At 39.1% G+C, this 13,159-nt stretch overlaps 1 protein-coding gene across 1 annotated transcript in view; it reads left to right on the top strand.

Annotated features, from left to right (window-relative positions):
- Nucleotides 1-3,736: 3,736 nt before the first annotated feature.
- LOC309550104 (adhesion G protein-coupled receptor F5-like) overlaps nt 3,737-13,159 on the top strand; it is a gene marked incomplete at its 3' end in the record, with an annotated part of 113,698 nt that continues 104,275 nt past the window's right edge. Inside the window, exon 1 of the mRNA XM_082250561.1 lies at nt 3,737-3,852. Coding sequence (XP_082106687.1) covers nt 3,748-3,852 — 105 coding nt within the window. The 5' untranslated portion in view covers nt 3,737-3,747. The remainder of the gene's footprint in view (nt 3,853-13,159) is intronic.

Below are 13,159 nucleotides of genomic sequence, written 5' to 3'. Positions count from 1 at the left end.
ACATTAAGGATGATCGAACTTTTGAAAAGTTCGGTTCGACCAGAACACCCGAATTTTCCAAAAGTTCGGCCCGGATTTCAGAACCCCATTGAAATCAATGGGACCCGAACTTCGGTAATCAAAAAACACCATTTTGAAGCCCTAAAACCCAATAAATGCCCCTAAAAAGTGCCTAGGGTTCTGGGTCATGCCCCATTAACTGTTAATCACACAAAAAAAGTTCTTAAAAATTGTCATTTTTGATAAAAAAGCCAATTATTGAAAAAATTAAAAAGAGAGATTTTTTTATTTTTATTAAAATTTGGATTTAGTATCTGGGGGGTCTAAAAGGTGTGAATGTGAAGTTTTAGCTCTGTAGCATGTCCAGAACCATAAAAAAAAAAAGATAATTTTTCAGTACAACAGGGATGTGGGTCGGGACCCTCCTTTAACTTTAACACCTATATGATCTTTTTTTCTGGTTCTGGACATGCTACAGAGCTGAAACTTCACAGGTACACCTTTTAGACCCCCCAGACACAAAATCACACAAAAAAAGTTCTTAAAAATTGTCATTTTTGATAAAAAAGCCAATTATTGAAAAATTAAAAATAAAAAAGAGATTTTTTTTGATTTTTACTTTGGATTTAGTATCTGGGGGGTCTAAAAGGTGTGCATGTGAAGTTTCAGCTCTGTAGCATGTCCAGAACCATAACAAAAAAAAAGATATTTTTTCAGTAGAACAGGGATGTGGTTCGGGAGCCTCCTTTAACTTTAACACCTATATGATCTTTTTTTCTGGTTCTGGACATGCTACAGAGCTGAAACTTCAAAGGTACACCTTTTAGACCCCCCAGACACAAAATCACACAAAAAAAGTTCTTAAAAATTGTAATTTTTGATAAAAAAAAAGCCAATTATTGAAAAAATTAAAAAAAAAAGAGATTTTTTGATTTTGGCTTTGGATTTCAGATCTGGGGGGTCTAAAAGGTGTGCATGTGAAGTTTCAGCTCTGTAGCATGTCCAGAACCAGAAAAAAAAAAGATTGTTTGTATTAGAACACTTTCTGACAGGGGGTTAGCTTCGCTGCTGTAACACCTTGCCGGTTTAATAGAAGGCATTTTTTTGAGTTCTTTGCAGTCAGGAAAAACATCTGAACTTGTGTATAGTGGTACTGTGCACAAGTTCTGATGTTTTGCCTGCCTCCAAAAACCCCCCAAAAAATGCCAGCAAAAACACACCTGGGCATTTTTTTTTTTTAACGCTAGCGTTTTTTTTGGCATTTTTTGGGGTTCTTTTGAGGCAGGCAAAACATCTGAACTTGTGTATAGTGGTGTAAAAACACACATACATATATTTATATACACACCTAGACATATATAGGTGTGATAGTAGCAGAAATATATGCTTGCGCTAATGAAATCATTTACAGTAATATATATCTGCTACTATCACACCTATATATGGCTAGGTGTCTATATACATATATGGATGTGTGTTTGCTCTTTAAAAATAAATACTCAAAATAAGTATAATGACTAAGTCCCTCCCCTTCATGACATTGTTGAAAAGGGGTGGAACATGCGTGACCTTAAAAATATGCCCCCCCCCCCCCTGAAAAAAAGTTCTGCGGACACCCATGCTTGCCATCACTTCACCTGCATGTGCAATCGTTCAAACTGTTTTTGGTGGTGGTGAGTCTGTGGCAGAGCTATTCCATGCACGCAACATTTCTGCCATCTTGATTATTGGTCTCTGGACTAGCCCTCGACATGTACACAGCCTATCAGTAATAGGACACACTTGACACTTACTACTGCATGTAGTACCACCATGCTAGCATCCCTTTTTATACTTGTAAAGTTAAAAGTCCTGGTTTGACTTGAACGCCCCTCGTATTTTAAACTAAATGGGTTATTATACAAGATAAGGGACATGAGGCACACAACAGAAAAATTACAAACAGTTCAGGCATTACAAAAACACAAATTCTATCTACTAAAAAAGGAATAAAATTGCTACAACTAAATTATACTTGAAAAAAATATAATCTGCGTTAGTAAAATTCCTCAAAAATATGACATCATTAAAATAATTTAAAATGTCTTAGAAAAAGTGTTATAACATCCGATCCCCTGGGAACATGTATGCCCATAGAACTTCCTGCAAGGGGAGATCTCTCCTCAGTGGTCCAGACTGGGTTCTACAAAACTTAAAATTAAAAGTTGTTACAGCTAATAACAACAATCCATAACTACAAGAATCATTACCCAAACATAATAACTCTTTTGCTTAATGACAGTATAAAAAGCAGCTCATATAGTGATATATATATATATATATATAAACATGTACATATACAACATGGAATAATAAACAAGATCAAAGCAATCTAATAAATAGTTTATTTAAAAAAAAAAAGCATTCATATACAAAATGTTCTCCTCCCATAATGTCTCATAATTTATTCTTTAGGCTGCATTCACACTAGCACAACTCCAAAGTCACATCATTTCCAGTGCGACTATGGAGCGATATTTTGATGCGACTTTGAGTGTGACTTTGATCTGACTTTAAACTCTCTGGATCAAAGTCGCATCAAAGTAGTGCAGGCACTTTTTCAAAGTGCCGCTGGGGGGCTTTGTTCTAAGGTAAGTTTCACATAATATTCTAGTATAAATTTGCCTTGTAGGTTTGCAAAAACAAAACAAAAAAGAATCGCATTTAGAAATTGATGGCAGCAACACCTTTCAAAAAAGTTGGGACATGGCAACAAAAAGCTGGAAAGTAAGTGGTACGAACAAGGAAGAGCTGGAAGAACATTTTGCAACCAGTTAGGTTAAAGTGATTGTAAGGTCTCTTTTTTATTTTCTCCATAAAAATAAAAAACGTGGTATACTTACCTGCTCTGAGCAGTTGGTTTTGCAATGAGCAACCTGGATCCTCCTCTTCTCGTGTCCCTGGCTGCAGCTCCTGGCCCCACCCTTCTGTTGAATGCCCCCACAGCAAGAAACCTGCTATGGGGACACCAGAACCGAGCTGCAGCTCTGTGTATCAATTCAGAGATGGAGCTGCAGTTTGGTCCCGCCCCCTTTCTCCTGATTGGCTAACTGAGTTTGAGTCCCGGTTCACACTACCGCGACTTGTCAGGCGACTTGTCAGCCTGACATGTCGCGGTCCATTCTGTGCTACGGGAACCATTCTAATAGGAGCGACTCAAGTCGCTCCGACTTAGAAAATTGTTCTTGTACTACTTCGGGGCGACATCGGAGCGACTTGCATTGACTTCAATTATGTGAAGTCTGTGCAAGTCGCGCCGATGTCGCGGTGCACGCGACTTCACAGGTCGCCCCCGAAGTCGTGCCGTGGTAGAGTGAACGGACAGTGATTGTCTCAGCCAATCAGGAGAGAGAGTTCCGGACAGCTGAGGTACTTGTGGACATCGCTGGATAGCAAGGGGGCTCAGGTAAGTATTAGAGAGGCTAAGGGGGGTTGCTACACACAGAAGGCTTTTCATCTAAATGCATAGAATGCATTAAGATAAAAAAACCTTCTGACTTTACAACCCCTTTAATTGGCAACAGGTCAGTAAGAAGATTTGGTATAAAAAGAGCATTCTAAAGAGTCAGAGTGTCTTACAAGTAAAGATGATCAGAGGTTCACCAATCTGTGAAAAGCTGCATCTAAAAATTGTCAAACAATTTCAGATTAACTTCACTAGAATAAACTAAAATTGTTTTCTGTGTTGTTTCAGCAATCTTAATCGGAATGTCTGTGCTATCATCAATTTTGTACATTGTTATATGCCTCCCTTTGTGGCAAACATCCAGTAGTTTATCAGAAGAAGATTTTGAAGACAGTTTAACTCCATCTGTAAGTTAACAATGCAACTGAAATATTGTATGCTAGCAGACCTAACTCTTCTACCAAGAATAAGGTTCAAAGGAGGCGCTAAACCAGGATCCAGGAAGATGGATGAAATTTGATGACTGAAACTAGGCAGCTCTACCACAAATTAGGTTCCACCCAAATATTGGGAAAGAGCCTTCACTAGGAGATCCAATTGAGATAAACAAAAAGAGCGCCAATTGGTCACCTTAAGAATCCATACACATTTTATTGTTGTTACAAATCAAACCACTAGAAAAAAGCATCCAAACACGTTTCAGGAGCCAAACCATCCCTCTTCATCAGGGCTTAAATCTGCCTGCCTGTTATTTGGTACACATCCACTTAAATGCATTGGCTACCTTTTTCTTGTGATATGAATTATAACAAAAATAAGTAACTTCAAGGTGCCTAAGAATCTTTGACCAAGAACAGGAACTCTGACTTCAATTGCAGCATGCTTGTTCCAGTCAGAGACAGACAGACATCAATCATTTTTAAAACAATGTTGTCAGCAATAAAAATTCACAAGTTTGTCTCAGATCTCTTTTAAGATATTTATTTTAGAATGTTTTTAGATACAGAAATTGGATTTTGTAAGTTCCAGACAAAACTTTATACCAAGATATTTAACCACTTTACCACCGGAGGATTTTGCTGTCTTCCGTCCAGGCCACTTTTTGCGATTCGGCGCTGTGCGACTTTAACTGACAATTGCGCGGTCGTGCGACGCCGTACCCAAACGAAATTTACGTCCTTTTTTTCCCACAAACAGAGCTTTCTTTTAGGTGGTATTTGATCACCTGTGCGATTTTTACTTTTTGTGCTATAAACAAAAAAAGAGCGTTTATTTTGAAAAAATAACAATATTTTTCACATTTTTTTATATGAAATTCCCCCCCCAAAAAATGTAAAAATCTAATTTTTTTTAAATTTTTGGCCAATTTGTTTTCTGCTACCTATGTTTAGTAAAAAAAATCGCAATAAGCGTATTTTGATTGGTTTGTGCAAAAGTTATTGCGTTTACTAACTAAGGGAAAGATTTCTGTCATTTTTGGTGTTTTTTTTTTAACGAGTAATGACGGTGATCTGCGATTTTTTTTGCCGGACTGCGACATTGCGGCGGACAGATCAGACCCTTGACTGACATTTTTGACACTTTTGGGGGTACCAGTGACATTTCTACAGTAATCAGTGCTATATATATGCACTGTTACTGTAAAAATGACACTGGCAGGGAAGGGGTTAATTTTATTGGAGAGGGAGGGGTTAATGTATGCCTGGTGCTTACTGACGTGTGGGGGGGGAGGTGACTGTGTGACAGAAGGACAGATCGGATGTCCAGCTATGCTGAACACTCCGATCTGTCAGTCCCTGTCACTATGGAGATCCGCCCGCTGTGTTTACACACAGCGGGCGGATCTCCAGACTCGATCCCCGATGATCGGGGCAGAGCAGCGGCAATCACCGCTGCTCCTCCGCTAGCCCGACTCCCGCTGTGAATGAACACAGCGGGAGCGAGCCTCCGGCGGCGCGCGAGCGCCGCCCACAAGGGGCGGAGTCCAGCGACGTAGGTCTACGTCGCTGGACGGGATCGCGGCACTTTGCCGCAGTAGCCTCCATGTGAGCGGAGGTAAAGTGGTTAAATAATAAAAACACATAAATGTTATTGTACATATGTAAAGGTTCATAAAAACAATCATAATGAAAGTCATGCGGTCATAATATGTGTACAGTAGTTTCCGCTTAACATGTTTCACCATTCAATGGCTTCCTCAGGAGACTTGTGAAGCACTGGACAGAATATTATATCTTTATGCGTAAATAAGAAATATCACATTATAGACAACATGATTAACCCCTTGCCGACCACCCCGCGCAGATTTACTGCGGCAGGGTGGCTCGGCTGCGCAAAATCACGTAGATCTATGTGATTATGTGCATGCAGTCCTGCTGTGATTAGACACAGCGGGAGTTTGGCAGTGGAAGGAGAGTGTCGGCGATCGCCGTCAGCCTCCCGCAATCGTCACAGAAACTGACAGAAGACCCGTCTGCTTATGTAAACAAAGCAGGCAGCTCTTCTGTCACACAGGCAGAGAGAGATCATTAGTTTCAGACACCGATCTCTCTGTGCCTGTCACAGAGCCCCCCCCCACAGTCAGTAAGCATTGCTAGGCATACATTACCCCTTTGATCACCCACAGTGTTAACCCTTCCCTGCCAGTGTCATTTATACAGTACCAGGGAATAATATTTAGCATTGATTACTGTATTAGTGTAAAAAATGCCGTTCTGTCCGCCGTCCCGCTAAAAATCGTTGATCGCTGCCATTACTGATAAAAACGAAAAAAAAAAAATAAAAAGTCAAAAAATCTATCCCGTAGTTTGTAAATGCTATAACTTTTACGAAAACCAAATTAAATACGCTTTTTGGGATCTTTTTTTAACCTTAAATACATAGCAGAATACAAATTGGCCTAAACTGATAAAAAAGTTTGATATTTTAAAATTTTTTATTGGGAATGTTTTATAGCAGAAACTAAAAAAATATGGTGTTTTTTTTTTTTTTCAAAATTGTCGCTATTTTTTTGTTTATAGCGCAAAATGTAAAAAAGGCAGCGGTGATCAAAATCCACCAAAAAAAAGCTCTATTTGTGTCAGCCTGCCATGCGCACTACTGTAGATGGCTGTTGGCCTGTCTATCTTATGTGCCCAATGTCACAAAAGGCACAAGCGCCTGATCACATACATAAAGAAACATAGTCCCCTTTTGATCTAACTTCTAGTCCCTTAAAAGATATGATTCAGTATTAACAAGTAGATTCATCACTTTGTTCTGGCAACAAAATTATTATTTTAGTCACCAAGCTCTTCTTAACCACGCACTACCTTCAGGTCTTTTACTATGACATTCTATCTAATCTAGCTATCTGATTTCTAGACTAGATATAGTTAGTATGAGTGGTCAGTAAAACAAGTGACTTCCAAAGAGAGCAAATTGTTGGTGGCATTTCCTTGGGGCATCTGTAACTGTAACTGCAAAATTTGTGTTTCAGGAGCAACAGTCTCCACAGTTATGACTGCATACACAAAGCATGGAAAAAATGAATCAGCAAAAAATATTGACCAAAAACTAAATTTTGGCATTGTTACAGTGCCTTGCGAAAGTATTCGGCCCCCTTGAACTTTGCGACCTTTTGCTACATTTCAGGCTTCAAGCATAAAGATATAAAACTGTAATTTTTTGTGAAGAATCAACAACAAGTGGGACACATTCATGAAGTGGAACGAAATGTATTGGATATTTCAAACTTTGTTAACAAATAAAAAACGGAAAAATTGGGCGTGCAAAATTATTCAGCCCCTTTACTTTCAGTGCAGCAAACTCTCTCCAGAAGTTCAGTGAGGATCTCTGAATGATCCAATGTTGACCTAAATGACTAATGATGATAAATAGAATCCACCTGTGTGTAATCAAGTCTCCGTATAAATGCACCTGCACTGTGATAGTCTCAGAGATCAGTTTAAAGCGCAGAGAGCATCATGAAGAACAAGGAACACACCGGGCAGGTCCGAGATACTGTTGTGGAGAAGTTTAAAGCCGGATTTGGATACAAAAAGATTTCCCAAGCTTTAACCACTTAAGCTCCAGCCCTATTTCGGACACTTTTTGTTTAGAAGTTAAAACCAGTATTTTTTCCTAGAAAACTACTTAGAACCCCCAAACATTATATATATTTTTTTAGCAAAGACTCTGGAGAATAAAATGTCGGTCATTGCAAAATTTTTTGTCACGCGGTATTTGCGCAGCGGTCTTTAAAACGCCATTTTTTTGGAAAAAATTAGAAAAATCACATTTCACTGCATTTAAAAAATACTAAACAGTAAAGTTAGCCCATTTTTTAATATATATTGTGAAAGATGATGTCACGCCAAGTAAATAGATACCCAACATGTTACGGTTTAAAATTGTGCCCCCCCCCGTGGGATGGCGACAAACTACGGTCAATAGAGATCTCAATCGGCGACGCTTTACATTTATTTAACGGTTACCAGTTTAGAGTTAGAGTGTAGCTCTTTTTTAAATTATTGCCTACGCTCTGGCGATCGCGGCGATACCTCACATGTGTGGTTTGAACAGCGATTTCATTCACGGCTCGACTTGCGTATACGTTTTTTTTTGTGCGCGAGCTAACGGTGACGGGGGCGGCTAAATTTTTTTTAGATTTTTTAGACCCCTCCACTACACTTCCATGTATGCAAAACGCAGAAAACTGCGTTTTTGCATACAGCCGTTTTTTAAATTTACCGCCTTTTGCAGCACAGTAACCCGGAAGTGATGTCATGGACGCCGCCTCCGGGTTACGTCATTGGAGACCCGATTGATGCCGTTTCCGGCATTCATCGGGACTCCATCCAGCCGGCGGATGGGACGGGACGGGAGCCTCGAGCAAAGCCACGGAAGGCGGCGGGAGGGGGGGGATGTGCCCCCCCCGCTCATCCGGGTGACGATCGAGCAGCTCCCGAGCCGCGTCGGTCGTTACCGATGGAAAGCCGACCGTCGGCTTTAAACCACGGTACCGGGATGATGCCTCTAGCTAGAGGCATCATCCCGGTATAACCCCGCAAAGTCTGCCGACTTACGGGTACGTCAGTATGCGGTAAGTGGTTAAACATCCCAAGGAGCACTGTGCAAGCGATAATATTGAAATGGAAGGAGTATCAGACCACTGCAAATCTACGAAGACCTGGCCGTCCCTCTAAACTTTCAGCTCATACAAGGAGAAGACTGATCAGAAATGCAGCCAAGAGGCCCATGATCACTCTGGATGAACTGCAGAGATCTACAGCTGAGGTGGGAGACTCTGTCCATAGGACAACAATCAGTCGTATACTGCACAAATCTGGCCTTTATGGAAGAGTGGCAAGAAGAAAGCCATTTCTTAAAGATATCCATAAAAAGTGTCGTTTAAAGTTTGCTACAAGCCACCTGAGAGACACGCCAAACATGTGGAAGAAGGTGCTCTGGTCAGATGAAACCAAAATCAAACTTTTTGGCTGGGACGGAGATTTGTCTTCCAACAAGACAATGATCCAAAACATAAAGCAAAATATACAATGGAATGGTTCACAAATAAACATATCCAGGTGTTAGAATGGCCAAGTCAAAGTCCAGACCTGAATCCAATCGAGAATCTGTGGAAAGAACTGAAAACTGCTGTTCACAAACGCTCTCCATCCAACCTCACTGAGCTCGAGCTGTTTTGCAAGGAGGAATGGGCAAAAATTTCAGTCTCTCGATGTGCAAAACTGATAGAGACATACCCCAAGCAACTTACAGCTCTAATCGCAGCAAAATGTGGTGCTACAAAGTATTAACTTAAGGGGGCTGAATCATTTTGCATGCCCAATTTTTCAGTTTTTATATTTGTTAACAAAGTTTGAAATATCCAATACATTTTGTTCCACTTCATAATTGTGTCCCACTTGTTGTTGACTCTTCACAAAAAATGACAGTTTTATATCTTTATGTTTGAAGCATGAAATGCGGCAAAAGGTTGCAAAGTTCAAGGGGGCCGAATACTTTCGCAAGGCACTGTATAAGCACTTCTGTGGATATTGGTTTGTGAAGTTCTCTGTGGACTGCTGGGGTTTGGGTTTTGTGGTTAATAAATCCCAAACTTTTTTTTTTTTTTTTAACAAAATGGGGAAAGGGTTTTACTGCAATCAAATCTTTGTTAGAAAGATTTCCCCTCACTCTTTGAACTGGGGACTAACTTCTAGCAAACAGAAAGTGAGGGAAAATCTGCAATAAGGAAACAGGCAACTACAAAACACTAGCATTCCCCTGCTTAGATAGCAATTTTAGTTCTGCCTGTGTTGCTGATGTTCCCTCACTTCCTGTCCTGGGGGACAACCTTTTTACAAGACAGGAAATGAAGCAATCTCTATAAAGTACCTTTGGACTGCATTAAACCTGACAAAGTTTTAGTAAAAACTTAATCTGAGTTTTAATACTTCCACACTCTATCCAAAAGTAAATAGAGGTGGGAGAGGACTGGAGTCTGGTGGTAGTTTTCATTCTCTATGAGCAATAAAGCTTTTTCAGTTTGATGCAAGAAAAAAAGGACAAAGCAGTGAGCAGCTATTTTCAATTTGTTTTGGGAAATGGTCGAGTCTTCCTTGACCTCATACCTGAAGCTGGCAAAAGGAATCAGTAGGCACTCCTAAAGCAGTTCCACTTTTGGACATATTTCACTTTTGATACAGTCGTTTTTTTCTCTTTTCTCGTTCAATACTTTTATTGAGTTTTATAAAACAGCCATAAAGCAAGTTACAAAACAAAAACAGAAGTAGAAATACTGTTATTGTTACAGAAGTATTATAAATGTTATACTGTATAGTGAAGTTTGCACAAAAGGAAGGAACAAAAGAAAAAGGTAGAATTATTAATATGATATTTTGAGATATTAAGATTTTGAGAAGGTATTCAGAACATGGCTGTGGGGGAAAAAAAAAAAAAAGAAAAGGATGAAGTCAGCAGGGTGTGGGTAGGGTATAGTGGGTAAAGGAGAGGGCATCGAGAATAGAACTTGTACCACAAAAGTTAATACAAAGTAAATAAAATATAAGTCTTAACTAGCAAGCATTCAGAACCTGTTCCTCAAAACCCGGTGATAGGCCATGTTTAATCCAAGGGTCCCAAATGCTTATAAAAGTACTAAATTTATCGCCATCCATGGCTTCCATTTTTGCATGTAATAATGCATTATTCATCCTATGTTTAACTTCTACAAGATTAAAATTGGTAGTCTTCCAAGCTTTGGCTATGGTTTTTTAGAGGCATTAAGAAGCTGAAGGAATCATTTGAATTGTTTTCGCGTCAGGCATGCAGATTTTAAATTTAAAATGGCAATCACCAGATCTGGAGTAATATCTATTTCAAACATTTTAGATGCTAGAGAGAATATTTCTTTCCAAAAAACTGTAGCAATTGAGCAATTCCACCATATATGAACATGTGTACCTATTTCCGTACAACCTCTAAAACAAAAGGCCGGATAGTTTGGTGTAAACTTGGCGATTCTAGCTGGCACCAAGTACCATCGTGAAAGAATCTTGTATGATGATTCAATTGCGATAATATTTGAAGAAGAATATTTCGTTACAGACCAGATTTCAGACCATTCTGATTGGTTAAGTGTACGGCCAAGGTCTGTTTCCCATTTTCTGACATAGTTTGGTGTATCTACGTCTGGATTGTTAAGCAATTGAGAATATATGCTAGAAATTAGACCTCTGGAGTGTGGGTTCTTGATACAAATACGCTCAAATTGAGAGAGCTGATTCAGAATGGTACCATTTGTTATATATGGGGTATAGAAATGTTTAATTTGGAGATATCGAAAAAGTTCTGAATGTGGTAAATGATATGATTCACAAAGTACAGGAAAATTTAAGATAGAAGAGCTAGAGACCAGATTAAATAACATTGACAGGCCTGACCTGGACCATGCCCGAAATGAATTTGGGAATTCCCAAGCCGGATAAAAGGCTGGATTTCTCAGAAAAGATTGTAGTGGATTGTGTGTAGACTGTAAATTATAATTAGTCTTTAGTTTATCCCATAAAGAGAGAGAATGCTTGGTAATTGGGTTAGTAATATGTTTTCGATCTGATGGTTGTAACCATAAGAGAATGGAAATTGAGATGGGGTCACATTCAATAGATTCTATCGCAACCCATAAGGGAATTTCATTAGTGGCATGATACTTAGTTAATTGTGCCAATTGCGCAGCTTTGTAATATGTGGCAAAATTGGGGAGACCCAGTCCACCCCTTGTTTTGGGGAGAATCAATGTGGATTCGGGCAATCTAGGTTTGATTGGACCCCAGGTGAATTTAATTATTTTACGTTGTAAGATTCGAAGAAAATGTGCAGGTATATGAATTGGCAGGACCCTAAATAAATATAAAAATTTGGGTAGAATAACCATTTTGATTGTGTTTATCTTCCCAAACCACGACAATGGAAGTGTTGCCCATTTCTTCAATAGTTCAGTAACTTTTTTCAATAGTGGAGTAAAGTTGGCTGCATAAAGATCAGAATGGTTGGGAGTAAATTTTATACCCAAATATGGAATGCGCTTCAAAGACCATGAAAATGGTAACGCATTTTGCGCTAAATTTAACTCAGATTCACTCAATGAGATATTAAGGGCCGTGGATTTTTGAAAATTTATATTTAGTCCTGAAATAGCAGCACATTTATTAAGGGTAGCAATGATATTAGGGGCTGATATATGGGGAGATGATAGAAAAAGAAGAATGTCATCTGCAAATAAACACAACTTATGATGGTGACCACCTAGTTCTATGCCAGAAATTGAGGGATTACTTCTAATACTGTGTGCTAGAGGTTCTATGAGAAGGGCAAATAAGAGAGGGGAGAGAGGGCACCCCTGACGCGTGCCTCTCTCTATGTTAAACAAGTCTGATTTATAGCCTGCGTGTTTAATATATGCTTTAGGTTTGTTATAAAGCGCAGAGATCCATTTGAAAAAATTTGGGCCAAAACCCCATTTACTAAGAGTATATTGCAAATATGGCCAGAATATGGTATCAAAGGCTTTTTTAATTTCTAGTGATAGGAAGCACGAGGGGATGCAAGTTGCACGTTTAATGTTGTCAGTAGCTTGGCGAATAGGTATGAAACCTACTTGATCCCTATAAATGAGTTATCCTATGAAGTTATTTAGTCTGGAAGCTATAATTTTAGCTAGAATTTTAATATCTAAATTTAATAAGGAAATTGGTCGATAGTTCGGCCAAATCGTGTCATCAGTTTGAGGCTTCGGGAGCATACAGATGATTGCTGTTAAAGTTTCCTGTTTAAAGGATTGGCCATTAAGAAGTGTATTGAAAGCATTAGCTAGGATAGACGAAAGGGAATCGGAAAAAAAACGGTAGTATAATGCCGAAAAACCATCAGGGCCTGGTCTTTTATTTAATTTTAGTGATTTTATAACTTGGGACACTTCATCTGGTGTTATTGATTTTTCCATAAATTCCATCTGAGACTGAGAAAGAGTCGGTAGGGATAGTTGAGCAAAAAATTAATTTGCCGCAGAAAAATTCAAATTGTTTTCAGATGAATATAGAGTAGCTAGGTGTGTTTTAAATTTCTTAAGAATTTTTATAGGGTTGCTGGAAAATGTATCTCTCGAGATTTTAAGACATATGGGTTTAAATGGTTTATGGAGTGACGCGAGCATGCGGGCCATGGGTGAAT

Source organism: Pelophylax lessonae, assembly GCF_965119305.1.
Source record: "Pelophylax lessonae genome assembly, chromosome: 3".
NCBI lineage: Eukaryota > Metazoa > Chordata > Amphibia > Anura > Ranidae > Pelophylax > Pelophylax lessonae.
This window is presented reverse-complemented; position numbering and strand designations above follow the sequence as displayed.